At 40.6% G+C, this 12,343-nt stretch overlaps 1 protein-coding gene across 1 annotated transcript in view; it reads left to right on the top strand.

Moving 5' to 3' along the window:
• Positions 1 to 11,662, top strand: part of LOC103069156 (cytochrome c 2) — a 21,451-nt gene extending 9,789 nt beyond the window's left edge. The window contains exon 2 of the mRNA XM_007450716.1: positions 11,372 to 11,662. Coding sequence (XP_007450778.1) covers positions 11,372 to 11,520 — 149 coding nt within the window. The 3' untranslated portion in view covers positions 11,521 to 11,662. The remainder of the gene's footprint in view (positions 1 to 11,371) is intronic.
• The last annotated feature ends 681 nt before the right edge of the window (positions 11,663 to 12,343 follow it).

Genomic DNA, 12,343 nt, shown 5'->3' with positions numbered 1-12,343 from the left:
CCCGTGTCCCCTGAATTGGCAGGCGGATTCTTAACCACTGCGCCACCACGCAAGTCCTCCTTTCTTTCCTTCCTTCCACGAATATCCGTTAAATATCTACTATATGCCAGGCACTGTTCTAGTTTCTGTGGTTGCCACAGTGAATATGACAGAATTCCTGCTCTCTTGTAGCCCACATTCTTTTTTGTTTTTTTAACATCTTTATTGGAGTATAATTGCTTTGCAGTGGTGTGTCAGTTTCTGCCCCACAACAAAGTGAATCAGTTATACATATACATATGTTCCCATATCTCTTCCCTCTTGCGTCTCCCTCCCTCCCACCCTCCCTCTCCCACCCCTCTAGGTGGTCACAAACCACCTAGCTGATCTCCTTGTGCTATGCGGCTGCTTCCCACTAGCTATCTCTTTTACGTTTGGTAGTGTATATATGTCCATACCACTGTCTCACTTTGTCACAGCTTACCCTTCCCCCTCCCCATATCCTCAAGTCCATGCCCTAGTAGGTCTGTGTCTTTATTCCCGTCTTAACCCTAGGTGCTTCATGACATTTTTTTCCCTTAGATTCCACATATATGTGTTAGCATACGGTATTTGTCTTTCTCTTTCTGACTTACTTCACTCTGTATGACAGACTCTAGGTCCACCCACCTCACTACAAGTAACTCAATTTCGTTTCTTCTTATGGCTGAGTAATATTCCATTGTATATATGTGCCACATCTTCTTTATCCATTCATCTGTCAATGGACGCTTCTGTTGCTTCCATGAGCTGGCTATTGTAAATAGAGCTGCAATGAACATTGTGGTACATGACTCTTTGAATTATGGTTTTCTCAGGGTATACGCCCAGTAGTGGGATTGCTGGGTCATATGGTAGTTCTATTTGTAGTTTTTTAAGGAACCTCCATACTGTTCTCCATAGTGGCTGTATCAATTTACATTCCCTCCAACAGTGTATGAGGGTTTGCTTTTCTCCACACCCTCTCCAGCATTTATTGTTTGTAGATTTTTTGTTGATGGCAATTCTGACCGGTGTGAGATGATATTGCATTGTAGTTTTGATTTACATTTCTCTAATGATTAATGATGTTGAGCATCCTTTCATGTGTTTGTTGGCAATCTGTATCTCTTCTTTGGAGAAATGTCTATTTAGGTCTTCTGCCCATTTTTAGACTGAGTTGTTTGTTTTTAAGGACTTTTATTTTTGAAAGTTTTCTTGAATTATATGTTTTAATAATTTTATACTATTTCATTTGTTTTTATTAAAGAAATCTTACTTGGGCCATCAACTGTGCATATTTGGGATATCTTTTGTCTAAATGTCTTCTATATCTGTTATTTTTCTTATGATTGTTTTAAACTTATTATTCTCATTTTGTTTTTATCAATATTTTCAAGCCTGATTGTGCTATCAGTAGTATCTATTCTTTTTGCTGTCATTTATGTCTTTCTGTTTTATCATCTCCTTGAACCTTTGTAGCTCTGCTATAAGCCCTTGATTTATAAAGACCTTTTGTTTTTAGCTGATAAGTTGGTTTTTTGGTCTTTATTGGAGTGTAATTGATTTACAATGTTGTGTTAGTTTCTGCTGTACAACAAAGTGAATCAGCTATATGTATACATCTATCGCCATATCCTCTCCCTCTCGAGCCTCCCACCCTCCCTATCCCTACCCTCTAGGTCGTCACAAAACATTGAGCTGATCTCACTGTGCTATGCAGCAGCTTCCCACTAGCCATCCATTTTACATTTGGTAGTGTATATGTGACAATGCTACTCTTTCATTTCATCCCAGCTTCCCCTTCCTCACCTGTGTCCTGAAGTCCATTCTCTACATCTGTGTCTTTATTTCTGCCTTGCCACTAGGTTCATCAGTACTGTCTTTTAATTTTTATTTATTTACTTTTTAATTTAATTTTATTTTTTAACATCTTTATTGTAGTATAATTGCTTTACAATGGTGTGTTAGTTTCTGCTGTATAACAGAGTGAGTCAGCTATATGTATACATATATCCCCATATCCCCTGTCTCTTGCGTCTCCCTCCCACCGTCCCTGTGCCACCCCTCTAGGTGGTCACAAAGAACCAAGCTGATCTCCCTGTGCGATGTGGCTGCTTCCTACAAGCTATCTGTTTTACATTTGGTAGTGTATATATGTCCATGCTACTCTCTCACTCCATCCCAGCTTACCCTTCCGCCTCCCTGTGTCCTCAAGTCCATTCTCTATGTCTGCATCTTTATTCCTGTCTGGCCCCTAGGTTCTTCAGAACCATTTTCTTTTTTTTTAGATTCCATATATATGTGTTAGCATACGGTATTTGTTTTTCTCTTTCTAACTTACTTCACACTGTATGACAGACTCTAGGTCCATCCATCTCACTACAAATAACTCAGTTTCCTTTCTTTTTTTTTTTTTGCGGTACACTGGCCCCTCACTGTCGTGGCGTCTCCTGTTGCAGAGCACAGGCTCCGGATGAGCAGGCTCAGCGGCCATGGCTCACGGGCCCAGCCGCTCCACGGCACGTGGGATCCTCCTGGACCAGGGCATGAACCCGTGTCCCCTGCATCGGCAGGTGGACTCTCAACCACTGCGCCATCAGGGAAGCCCCATCAGTTTCCTTTCTTTTTATGGCTGAGTAATATTCTATTGTACATATATGCCACATCTTCTTTATCCATTCATCTGTCGATGGACACTTAGGTTGCTTCCACGTCCTGGCTATTGTAAATAGAGCTGCAATGAACATTGTGGTACATGACACTTTCTAAATTATGGTTTTCTCAGGGTATATGCCCAGTAGTGGAATTGCTGGGTCATATGGTAGTTCTATCTTTAGTTTTTTAAGGAACCTCCATACTGTCCTCCATTCCCACCAGCAATGCAAGAGGGTTCCCTTTTCTCCACACCGTCTCCAGCATTTATTGTTTGTAGATTTTTTGATGATAGCCATTCTTACTGGTGTGAGGTGATACCTCATTGTAGTTTTGATTTGTATTTCTGTAATGATTAGTGATGTTGAGCATCCTTTCATGTTTTTGTTGGGAGTCTGTATATCTTCTTTGGAGAAATGTCTGTTTAGGTCTACTGCCCAGTTTAGGATTGGGTTGTTTCTTTTTTTGATATTGAGCTGCACTTGCTGCTTGTATATTTTGGAGATTAATCCCTTGTCAATTGCTTCGTTTGCAAATATTTTCTCCCATTCTGAGGGGTTTTTTTTCGTCTTGTTTATGGTTTCCTTTGCTGTGCAAAAGCTTTGAAGTTTCATTAGGTCCTATTTGTTTATTTTTATTTTTATTTCCACTTCTCTAGGAGATGGGTCAAAAGGGATCCTGCTGTGATTTTTGTCATAGAGTGTTCTGCCTATGTTTTCCTCTAAGAGTTTTATAGAGTCTGGCCTTACATTTAGGTTTTTAATCCAGTTTGAGTTTATTCTTGTATATAATGTTAGGGAGTGTTCTAATTTCATTCTTTTACATGTAGCTGTCCAGTTTTGCCAGAACCACTTATTGAAGAGGCTGTCTTTTCTCCATTGTATAGTCTTGCCTCCTTTCTCAAAGATAAGGTGACCATATGTGTGTGGGTTTATCTCTGGGCTTTCTTTCCTGTTCTGTTGATTTATACTTCTGTTTTTGTGCCAGTACCATACTGTCTTGATTACTGTAGCTTTGTAGTATAGTTGGAAGTCAGGGAGCCTGATTGCTCCAGCTCCGTGTTTCTTTCTCAAGATTGCTTTGGCTTTTCAGGGTCTTTTGTGTTTCCATACAAACTGTGAAATTTTTGTTCTAGTCCTGTGAAAAATGCCATTGGTGGTTTGATAGGGATTGCATTGAATCTGTAGATTGCTTTGGGTAGTATAGTAATTTTCACAATGTTGATCCATCAAATCCAAGAACATTGTATATCTCTCCATCTGTTTGTATCATCTTTAATTTCTTTTACCAGTGTCTTATAGTTTTCTGCATACAGGTCTTTTGTCTCCTTAGGTAGGTTTATTCCTAGGTATTTTATTCTTTTTGTTGCAGTGGTAAATGGGAGTGTTTCCTTAATTTCTCTTTCAGATTTTTCATCATTAGTGTATAGGAATGCAAGAGATTTCTGTGCATTAATTTTGTATCCTGCTACTTTACCAAATTCATTGATTAGCTCTAGTAGTTTTCTGGTAGCATTGTTAGGATTCTCTATGTATAGGATCATGTCATCTGCAAACAGTGACAGTTTTACTTTTCTTTTGTGATTTGGATTCCTTTAATTTCTGTTGCTTCTCTGATTGCTGTGGCTAAAACTTCCAAACTTTGTTGAATAATAGTGGTGAGAGTGGGCAACCTTGTCTTGTTCCTGATCTTATTAGAAATGGTTTCAATTTTTCACCATTGAGAATGATGTTGGCTATGGGTTTGTCATATATGGCCTTTATTATGTTGAGGTAAATTCCCTCTATGCCTACTCTCTGGAGGGTTTTTATCATAAATGGGTGTTGAATTTTGTCAAAAGATTTTTCTGCATCTATTGAGATGATCATATGGTTTTTCTCCTTCAATTTGTTAATATGGTTTATCACATTGATTGATTTGCATACATTGAAGAATCCTTGCATTCCTGGCATAAATCCCACTTGATCATGGTGTATGATCCTTTTAATGTGTTGTTGGATTCTGTTTGCTAGTATTTTGTTGAGGGTTTTTGCATCTATGTTCATCAGTAATATTGGCCTGTAGGTTTCTTTTTTTGTGACATCTTTGTCTGGTTTTGGTATCAGGGTGATGGTGGCCTGTAGAATGTGTTTGGGAGTGTTCCTCCCTCTGCTATATTTTGGAAGAGTGTGAGAAGGGTAAGTGTTAGGTCTTCTCTGAATGTTTGATAGAATTTGCCTGTGAAGCCATTTGGTCCTGGGCTTTTGTTTGTTGGAAGAATTTTAATCACAGGTTCAATTTCAGTGCTTGTGACTGGTCTGTTTATATTTTCTATTTCTTCCTGGTTCAGTCTCGGAAGGTTGTGCTTTTCTAAGAATTTGTCCATGTCTTCCAGGGTGTCCAATTTTTTGGCATATAGTTACTTGTAGTAATCTCTTATAATCATTTGTATTTCTCCAGTGGCTGTTTTTACTTCTCCTTTTTCATTTCTAATTCTGTTGATTTGACTCTTCTCCCTTTCTTTCTTGATGAGTCTCACTAGTGGTTTATCAATTTTGTTTATCTTCTCAAAGAACCAGCTTTTAGTTCTATCGATCTTTGCTATTGTTTCCTTCATTTTTTTTCATTTATTTCTGATCTGATCTTTATGATTTCTTTCCTTCTGCTGACATTGGGGTTTTTTTGTTCTTCTTTCTCTAATTGCTTTAGCTGTAAGGTTAGGTTGTTTATTTGAGATGTTTCTTGTTCCTTAAACAAGGATGGTATTGCTATAAACCTCCCTCTTAGAAGTGCTTTTGCTGCATCCCATACATTTTGGGTCATCGTGTTTTCGTTGTCATTTCTTTCTAGGCATTTTTTTGATTTCCTTTTGAATTTTGTCAGTGACCTCTTGCTTATTTAGTAGTGTATTGTTTAGTCTCCATGTGTTTGTATTTTTTACAGTTTTTTTCCTGTAATTGATATCTAGTCTCACAGCATTATGGTCAGAAAAGTTACTTGATACGATTTCAGTTTTCTAAAATTTACCAAGGGTTGATTTGTGGCCCAAGGTATGATCTATCGTGTGGAATGTTCCATGAGCCCTTGAGAAGAAAGTGTATTCTGTTGTTTTTGGATGGAATGTCCTATAAATATCAATTAAGTCCATCTTGTTTAATGTATCATTTAAAGCTTGTGTTTCCTTATTTATTTTCATTTTGGATGACCTGTCCTTTGGTGAAAGTGGGGTGTTAAAGTCCCTTACTATGATTGTGTTAATGTCAGTTTCCCTTTTTATGGCTGTTAGCGTTTGCCTTATGTATTGAGGTGTTCCTATGTTGGGTGAATAAATATTTACAATTGTTATATCTTCTTGGATTAATCCCTTGATCATTATGTAGTGTCCTTCTTTGTCTCTTGTAGTAGTCTTTTTTAAAGTCTATTTTGTCTGATATGAGAATTGCTATTCCAGCTTTCTTTTGATTTCCATTTGCATGGAGTATCTTTTTCCATTCCCTCACTTTCAGTCTGTATGTGTCCCTAGGGCTGAAGTGGGTCTCTTGTAGACAGCATTAAACAGGTGTTGTTTTTGTATCTATTCAGCCAGTCTATGTCTTTTGGTTGGAGCATTTAATCTATTTACATTTTTGGTAGTTATCGATATGTATGTTCCTAATACCATTTTGTTAATTGTTTTGTGTTGGTAATTGTAGGTCTTTTCCTTCTCTGTGTTTCCTGTCTAGAGAAGTTCCTTTAGCATTTGTTGTAAATCTGGTTTGGTGCTGCTGAATTCTCTGCTTTTGCTTGTCTGTAAAGGTTTTCATTTCTCTGTGGAATCTGAAAGAGATCCTTGCTGGGTAGAGTAATCTTGGTTGTATGTTTTTCCCTTTCATCACTTTCAATATGTCCTGCCACTCCCTTCTCGCTTGCAGAGTTTCTGCTGAAAGTTCAGCTGTTAACCTTATGGGGATTCCCTTGTATGTTACTTGTTGTTTTTCCCTTGCTGCTTTTAATATTTTTTCTTTGTATTTAATTTTCTATAGTTTGATTAATATGTGTCTTGGTGTGTTTCTCCTTGGATTTATCCTGTATGGGACTCTCTGCACTTCCTGGTCTTGATTGATTATTTCCCTTCCCATATTTGGGAATTTTTCAAGTATAATCTCTTCGAATATTTTCTCAGTCCCTTTCTTTCTCTCTTCTTCTTCTGGGACCCCTATAATTCGAATGTTGTTACATTTACTGTTGTCCTAGAGGTCTCTGAGACTGTCTCAATTCTTTTCATTCTTTTTTCTTTATTCTGCTCTGTGGTAGTTGGTTCCACTATTTTATCTTCCAGGTCACTTTTCTGTTCTTCTGCCTCAGTTATTCTGCTATTGATTCCTTCTAGAGAATTTTTAATTCCATTTATTGTGTTGTTCATCATTGTTTGTTTGCTCTTTTGTTCTTCTAGGTCCTTGTTAAGCATTTCTTGTATTTTTTCCATGATTTTGGATCATCTTTACTATCATTATTCTGAATTCTTTTTCAGGTAAACTTCCTATTTCCTCTTCATTTCTTTGGTCTGGTGGGTTTTTACCTTGCTTCTTCATCTGCTGTGTATTTCTCTGTGTTCTCATTTTGCTTAAGTTACTGTCTTTGGGGTCTCCTTTTTGCAGGTTGCAGGTTCATATTTCCTGTTGTTTTCAGTGTTTGCCCCCAGTGGGTCAGGTTGGTTCCGTGGGTTGTGTAGGCTTCCTGGTGCAGGGGACTGGTGCCTGTGTTCTGGTGGATGAGGCTGGATCTTGTCTTTTTGGTGGGCAGGACCATGTCTGGTAGTGTGTTTTGGGGTGTCTGTGACCTTATGATTTTAGGAAGCCTCTCTGTTAATGGGTGGGGTTGTGTCTTGCTAGTTGGTTGGCACAGTGTGTCCAGCACTGTAGCTTGCTCGTTGTTGAGTGGAGCTGGGTCTTAGCGTTGGGATGGAGATCTCTGGGTGAGCTTTGGCCGTTTGCTATTACACGGGGCCAGGAGGTCTCTGGTGGATCAATGTCCTGAACTCAGCTCTCCCACCTCAGAGGCTCAGGCCTGACACTTGGCCATAGCACCAAGACCTTGTCAGTCACACGGCTCAGAAGAAAAGGGAGAAAAAGAAAGAAAGAAAAAAAGAAGAAAAGAAATAAAATATAGTTATTAAAATAAAAAATATTGTTAAAAATTTTAAAAAGTAATAAAAGAAAGAAAGAAGCAAGAGACCAAAGCACAAAACAAATCCACCAATCATAACAAGCACTAAAAACTATACTAAGAAAAAATACCAGACAGGCAGAACCCTAGGACAGATGGTAGAAGCAAACCTATACAGAGAAAATCACACAAAGAATACAGTTACACACTCACAAAAAGAGGAAAAAGGGAAAAATATATATATATTTATAAAAACAATAAAGGAAGAGAGCAACCAAATCAATAAACAAATCTATCAATGATAATAAGCTCTAAATACTAAACTAAGATAAACATAAAACTAGAAACAAATTAGATGCAGAAAGCAAACCCCCAAGTCTACAGTTGCTCCCAAAGTCCACGGCCTCCGTTTTGGGATGATTCCTTCCCTATTCAGGTATTCCACAGATGCAGGGTACATCAAGGTGATTGTGGAGATTTAATCTGCTGCTCCTGAGGCTGCTGGGAGAAATTTCCCTTTGTCTTCTTGTTTGCACAGCTCCTGGGGTTCGGCTTTGCATTTGGCCCTGCCTCTGCATGTAGGTTGCCTGAAGGCGTCTTTTCCCCCACTCAGACATTATGGGGTTAAAGTAGCAGCTGATTAGGGGGCCCTGGCTCCCTCAGGCCAGGGGGAGGGAGGGGTACAGAATGCGGGGCGAGCCTGAGGCTGCAGAGGCCGGTGTGATGTTGCTACAGCCTGAGGCGCAACGTGTGTTCGCCTCGAGAAGTGGTCCCTGGGTCACGGGACCCTGGCACTGGCGGGCTGCACAGGCTCGTGGGTGGGGAGGTGTGGATACTGACCTGTGCTTGCACAGAGGCTTCTTGGTGGCCGCAGCAGCAGCCTTATCATTTCATGCCAGTCTCTGGTGTCTGTGCTGATAGCCACGGCTCGCCCAGTCACTGGAGCTTGTTTAGGCGGAGCTCTGAATCCCCTCTTCTTGCACACCCCGAAACAGTGGTCTCTTGCCTCTTAGGTAGGTCCAGAGGTTTTCCTGGACTCCCTCCCAGCTAGCTGTGGCGCACTATTCCTTCAGGCTGTGTTCTGGCAGCCAACCCCAGTCCTCTCCCCGGGGTCTGACCTCCGAAGCCCAAGCCTCAGCTCCCAGCCCCACCCGCCGTGGCGGGTGAGCAGACAAGCCTCTCGGTGAGTGCCGGTCGGCGCCGATCCTCTGTGTGGGAATCTCTCCGCTTTGCCCTCCGCACCCCTGTTGCTGTGCTCTCCTCCATGGCGCCGAAGCTCCCCGCTCCGCCTCCCGCATTGTCTCCGCCCGCGAAGGGGCTCCCTAGTGTGTGGAAACTTTTCCTCCTTCACAGCTCCCTCCCTGAGGTGCAGGTCCCGTCCCTGTTCTTTTGTCTCTGTTTTTTCTTTTGCCCTACCCAGGTATGTGGGGAGTTTCTTGCCTTTTGGGAAGTCTGAGGTCTTCTACCAGCATTCAGTAGGTGTTTTGTAGGTGCTATTCCACGTATAGGTGTGTTTTTTGTTTTTTGTTTTTTTTTTGGTAGTACGTGGGCCTCTCACTGTTGTGGCCTCTCCCGTTGCAGAGCATAGGCTCCAGGTGCGCAGGCTCAGCAGCCATGGCTCACGGGCCCAGCCGCTCCACAGCATGCGGGATGTTCCTGGACTGGGGCGTGAACCCGTGTCCCCTGCATCGGCAGGCGGACTCTCAACCACTGCGCCACCAGGGAAGCCCCTATTTATTTATTTTAAATAAATAAATTTATTTATTTTTTAATGTTTATTTATTTTTAAAAATAAATTTATTTATTGTTGGCTGCATTGGGTCCTTGTTGCTGTGCGTAGGCTTTCTCTAGTTGCACTGAGTGGGGGCTACTCTTTGTTGCAGTGCCCTGGCTTCTCGTTGCAGTGTCTTCTCTTGTTGTGGAGCATGGGCTGTAGGCACAAAGGCTTCAGTAGCTGTAGGCACAAAGGCTTCAGTAGCTGTGGCACGTGGGCTGATCAGTTGTGTCTCACGAGCTCTAGAGCACAGGCTCAGTAGTTGTGGTGCGTGGGCTTAGTTGCTCTGTGGCAGGTGAGATCCTCCCGGGCCAGGGCCCGTGTCCCCTGCATTGGCAGGTGGATTCTTAACCACTGTGCCACCAGGGAAGTCCCAGTACCTCTTTTTAGATTCCATATATGTGCTTTAGCATACGGTATTTGTTTTTCTCTTTCTGACTTCACTCTGTATGACAGACTCTAGGTCCGTCTACCTCATTACAAATAACAAAGACCTTTTCTGAATCCATGGGAATGTGCTCCTGATTTTTTCTGCTTAGTGTATATAATTTTCGTTGTGTATATTTCATTTAACTTTTTTTATATTCCTTTCTGCTGTGTGTGTGTATGTTGTGTGTGTGTTTTCAATACTCTTTCATGGTGATTCCTTTCTGATTACTGCTCATCTTTTGATTAGGACAATTTGTCCTTGATTGGTTATTTGCAGAAGGACAGTAAGAGTGAGGGTCTGAGTGTTCCAGTTGGTTATAAGATCTTCCTCACCCACAGTTATGTGTTAGAGCTATATGTATGTGTATATGTTTGCTGCAGGGTTATTTGGCTCTTCAGCTGACAAAGACTGGCAGCTCCAGGGTTATCCAACACCTCAAGTTTCTCTTTTATCCTATTACAAAGCAGAATCTTTCTTTTAAAGATGTGTTTTCTTCTTTACTCCTGGCTCCCCTGGCCCTCCATGGTATCAAATTGAATTTAGGGAGACTTTCACAGCCAGCCAATATGTACTCTACTCTCTTTGGGCCCAGCAGAGGGTGATAACTCTGCACCTCAGGATTTCTCACCTATTTTGGAGAACTTTTCTCTTCCTTAGAAATTAGTGAAAAGTGTCCTTTCACTCTGGTCCAGGTTTAATGTCCTTGGTAGTCTTCTAAGTGTATCAAGTTTGGTGGTAGAGGCACTCACTCAAAAATGTTATTGAAAGTGGAACTAGCATTTCTGTTTCTCTTTGTTCATGTTCTTTTCAGCTGGCTTTAGAAAGGAAAAACGTTGGATGCAACCTCTCTCTCTCATTGTAAAACTGGATTCCTGAACTCATAGGTTTTTGATAGAGATCCTGACAGAGGCAGCTTGGTGTGATTGGGAAAAAGAGAAACAAAAAAACATGGAAATATAAGTGACTAGTTACCAGTGCTTTACTCTGTGTAGCCTTGTCATCTTAGGGTAAGTTATTATCCTCTCTTTGGGTCATCATTTACTCATCTGCAAAATGAGGATTTTGGTTAATTGATCTCTAAGATAGAAGGAATTCTCTGTGATTCTAGGAGGTTGGCATACTGCTTAGGCCCAACATGTCTTGGTTGGTAGTTCATTGGTGTACCTTAGATAATCTTAAACAGCATTGGATTTCTACAAAGAAGCCCAAGAGTAGATCACCGAAGACTAATTTTGGAATTTTCTTGTAGGTCAGAAACTAAGTATTCTCAGTTATAATAACCTTCCTACTGAGTCCAAGAGTAATCTTTTGTTCACAAATGTGGGTCACATCAGAAAGTAAACCTTACAAATGTAACTTCACAAACTTAAAACTTATTTTCACCTTTATAGGTGTTATCTGGGGAGAGGAGACTCTGATGGAATATTTGGAGAACCCCAAAAAATATATCACTGGAACTAAAATGACCTTTGCTGGTCTTAAAAAGAAGAGTGAGAGAGAAGATCTTATTGAGTATTTGAAACAGGCAACATCTTCATGAAATGCTCTTACAACTTAAAAATTATTAGTTATAAGCCAAATTTTTCCTATTTCACATATTGCATGTTTGAAGAAGTCATATTTGACCTTTCCTGATCAGCTTGTATTAAGTTTAACATTTTAAAATAAAAGTTGATTTTTTTTTTTTTTTTGCTGTACGTGGGCCTCTCACTGTTGTGGCCTCTCCCGTTGCGGAGCACAGGCTCCGGATGCGCAGGCTCAGCGGCCATGACTCACGGGCCTAGCCGCTCCGCGGCATGTGGGATCTTCCCGGACTGGGGCACAAACCCACATCCCCTGCATTTGCAGGCGGACTCTCAACCACTGTGCCACCAGGGAAGCCCAAAAGTTGATATTTTTGATTGTGTGTAATCTACTGATCAAATGTCCTTCAGAGTCTGAACTTGATTTTATCTGGTCGCTAAGGATGTGGACAAGGTCAGGATGGAGGAAGAGAGGGAAGGAAACTGAAACATTGCTCTTCAGTAGTCTCTACATGCACATATATTTTACAGGCCTAGCAACTGCTGTTGTTGATGGAGATAGCTTCCACATACTTATTTCTCTGCAATTTAAATGTAAATATAGCAGACATTAGGTTTAATTTTCATTAAGCTGTTTGTTTATATGTTTGCCTTTTATTATAAACAATACTTAAAGTAACTTTAAAGGAAAAAAAGTAGGGAAGATGAAGGCAAATATGTGATCTTATCTTAGGAATATTATTGGGGAAAAAAAGGCAATTGTTGACCATGGGTGGCATAAAATAAAACCTAGAGAGGAGAAAAGCATGTTCCATGTTAACATGCATTTATATCACATAA

The sequence above is a fragment of the Lipotes vexillifer genome, unplaced genomic scaffold (genome assembly GCF_000442215.2).
Source record: "Lipotes vexillifer unplaced genomic scaffold, Lipotes_vexillifer_v1.1 scaffold29, whole genome shotgun sequence".
NCBI lineage: Eukaryota > Metazoa > Chordata > Mammalia > Artiodactyla > Lipotidae > Lipotes > Lipotes vexillifer.
Note: the sequence above shows the minus strand (reverse complement) of the source record. Positions and strands in the feature narration are given on the sequence as shown.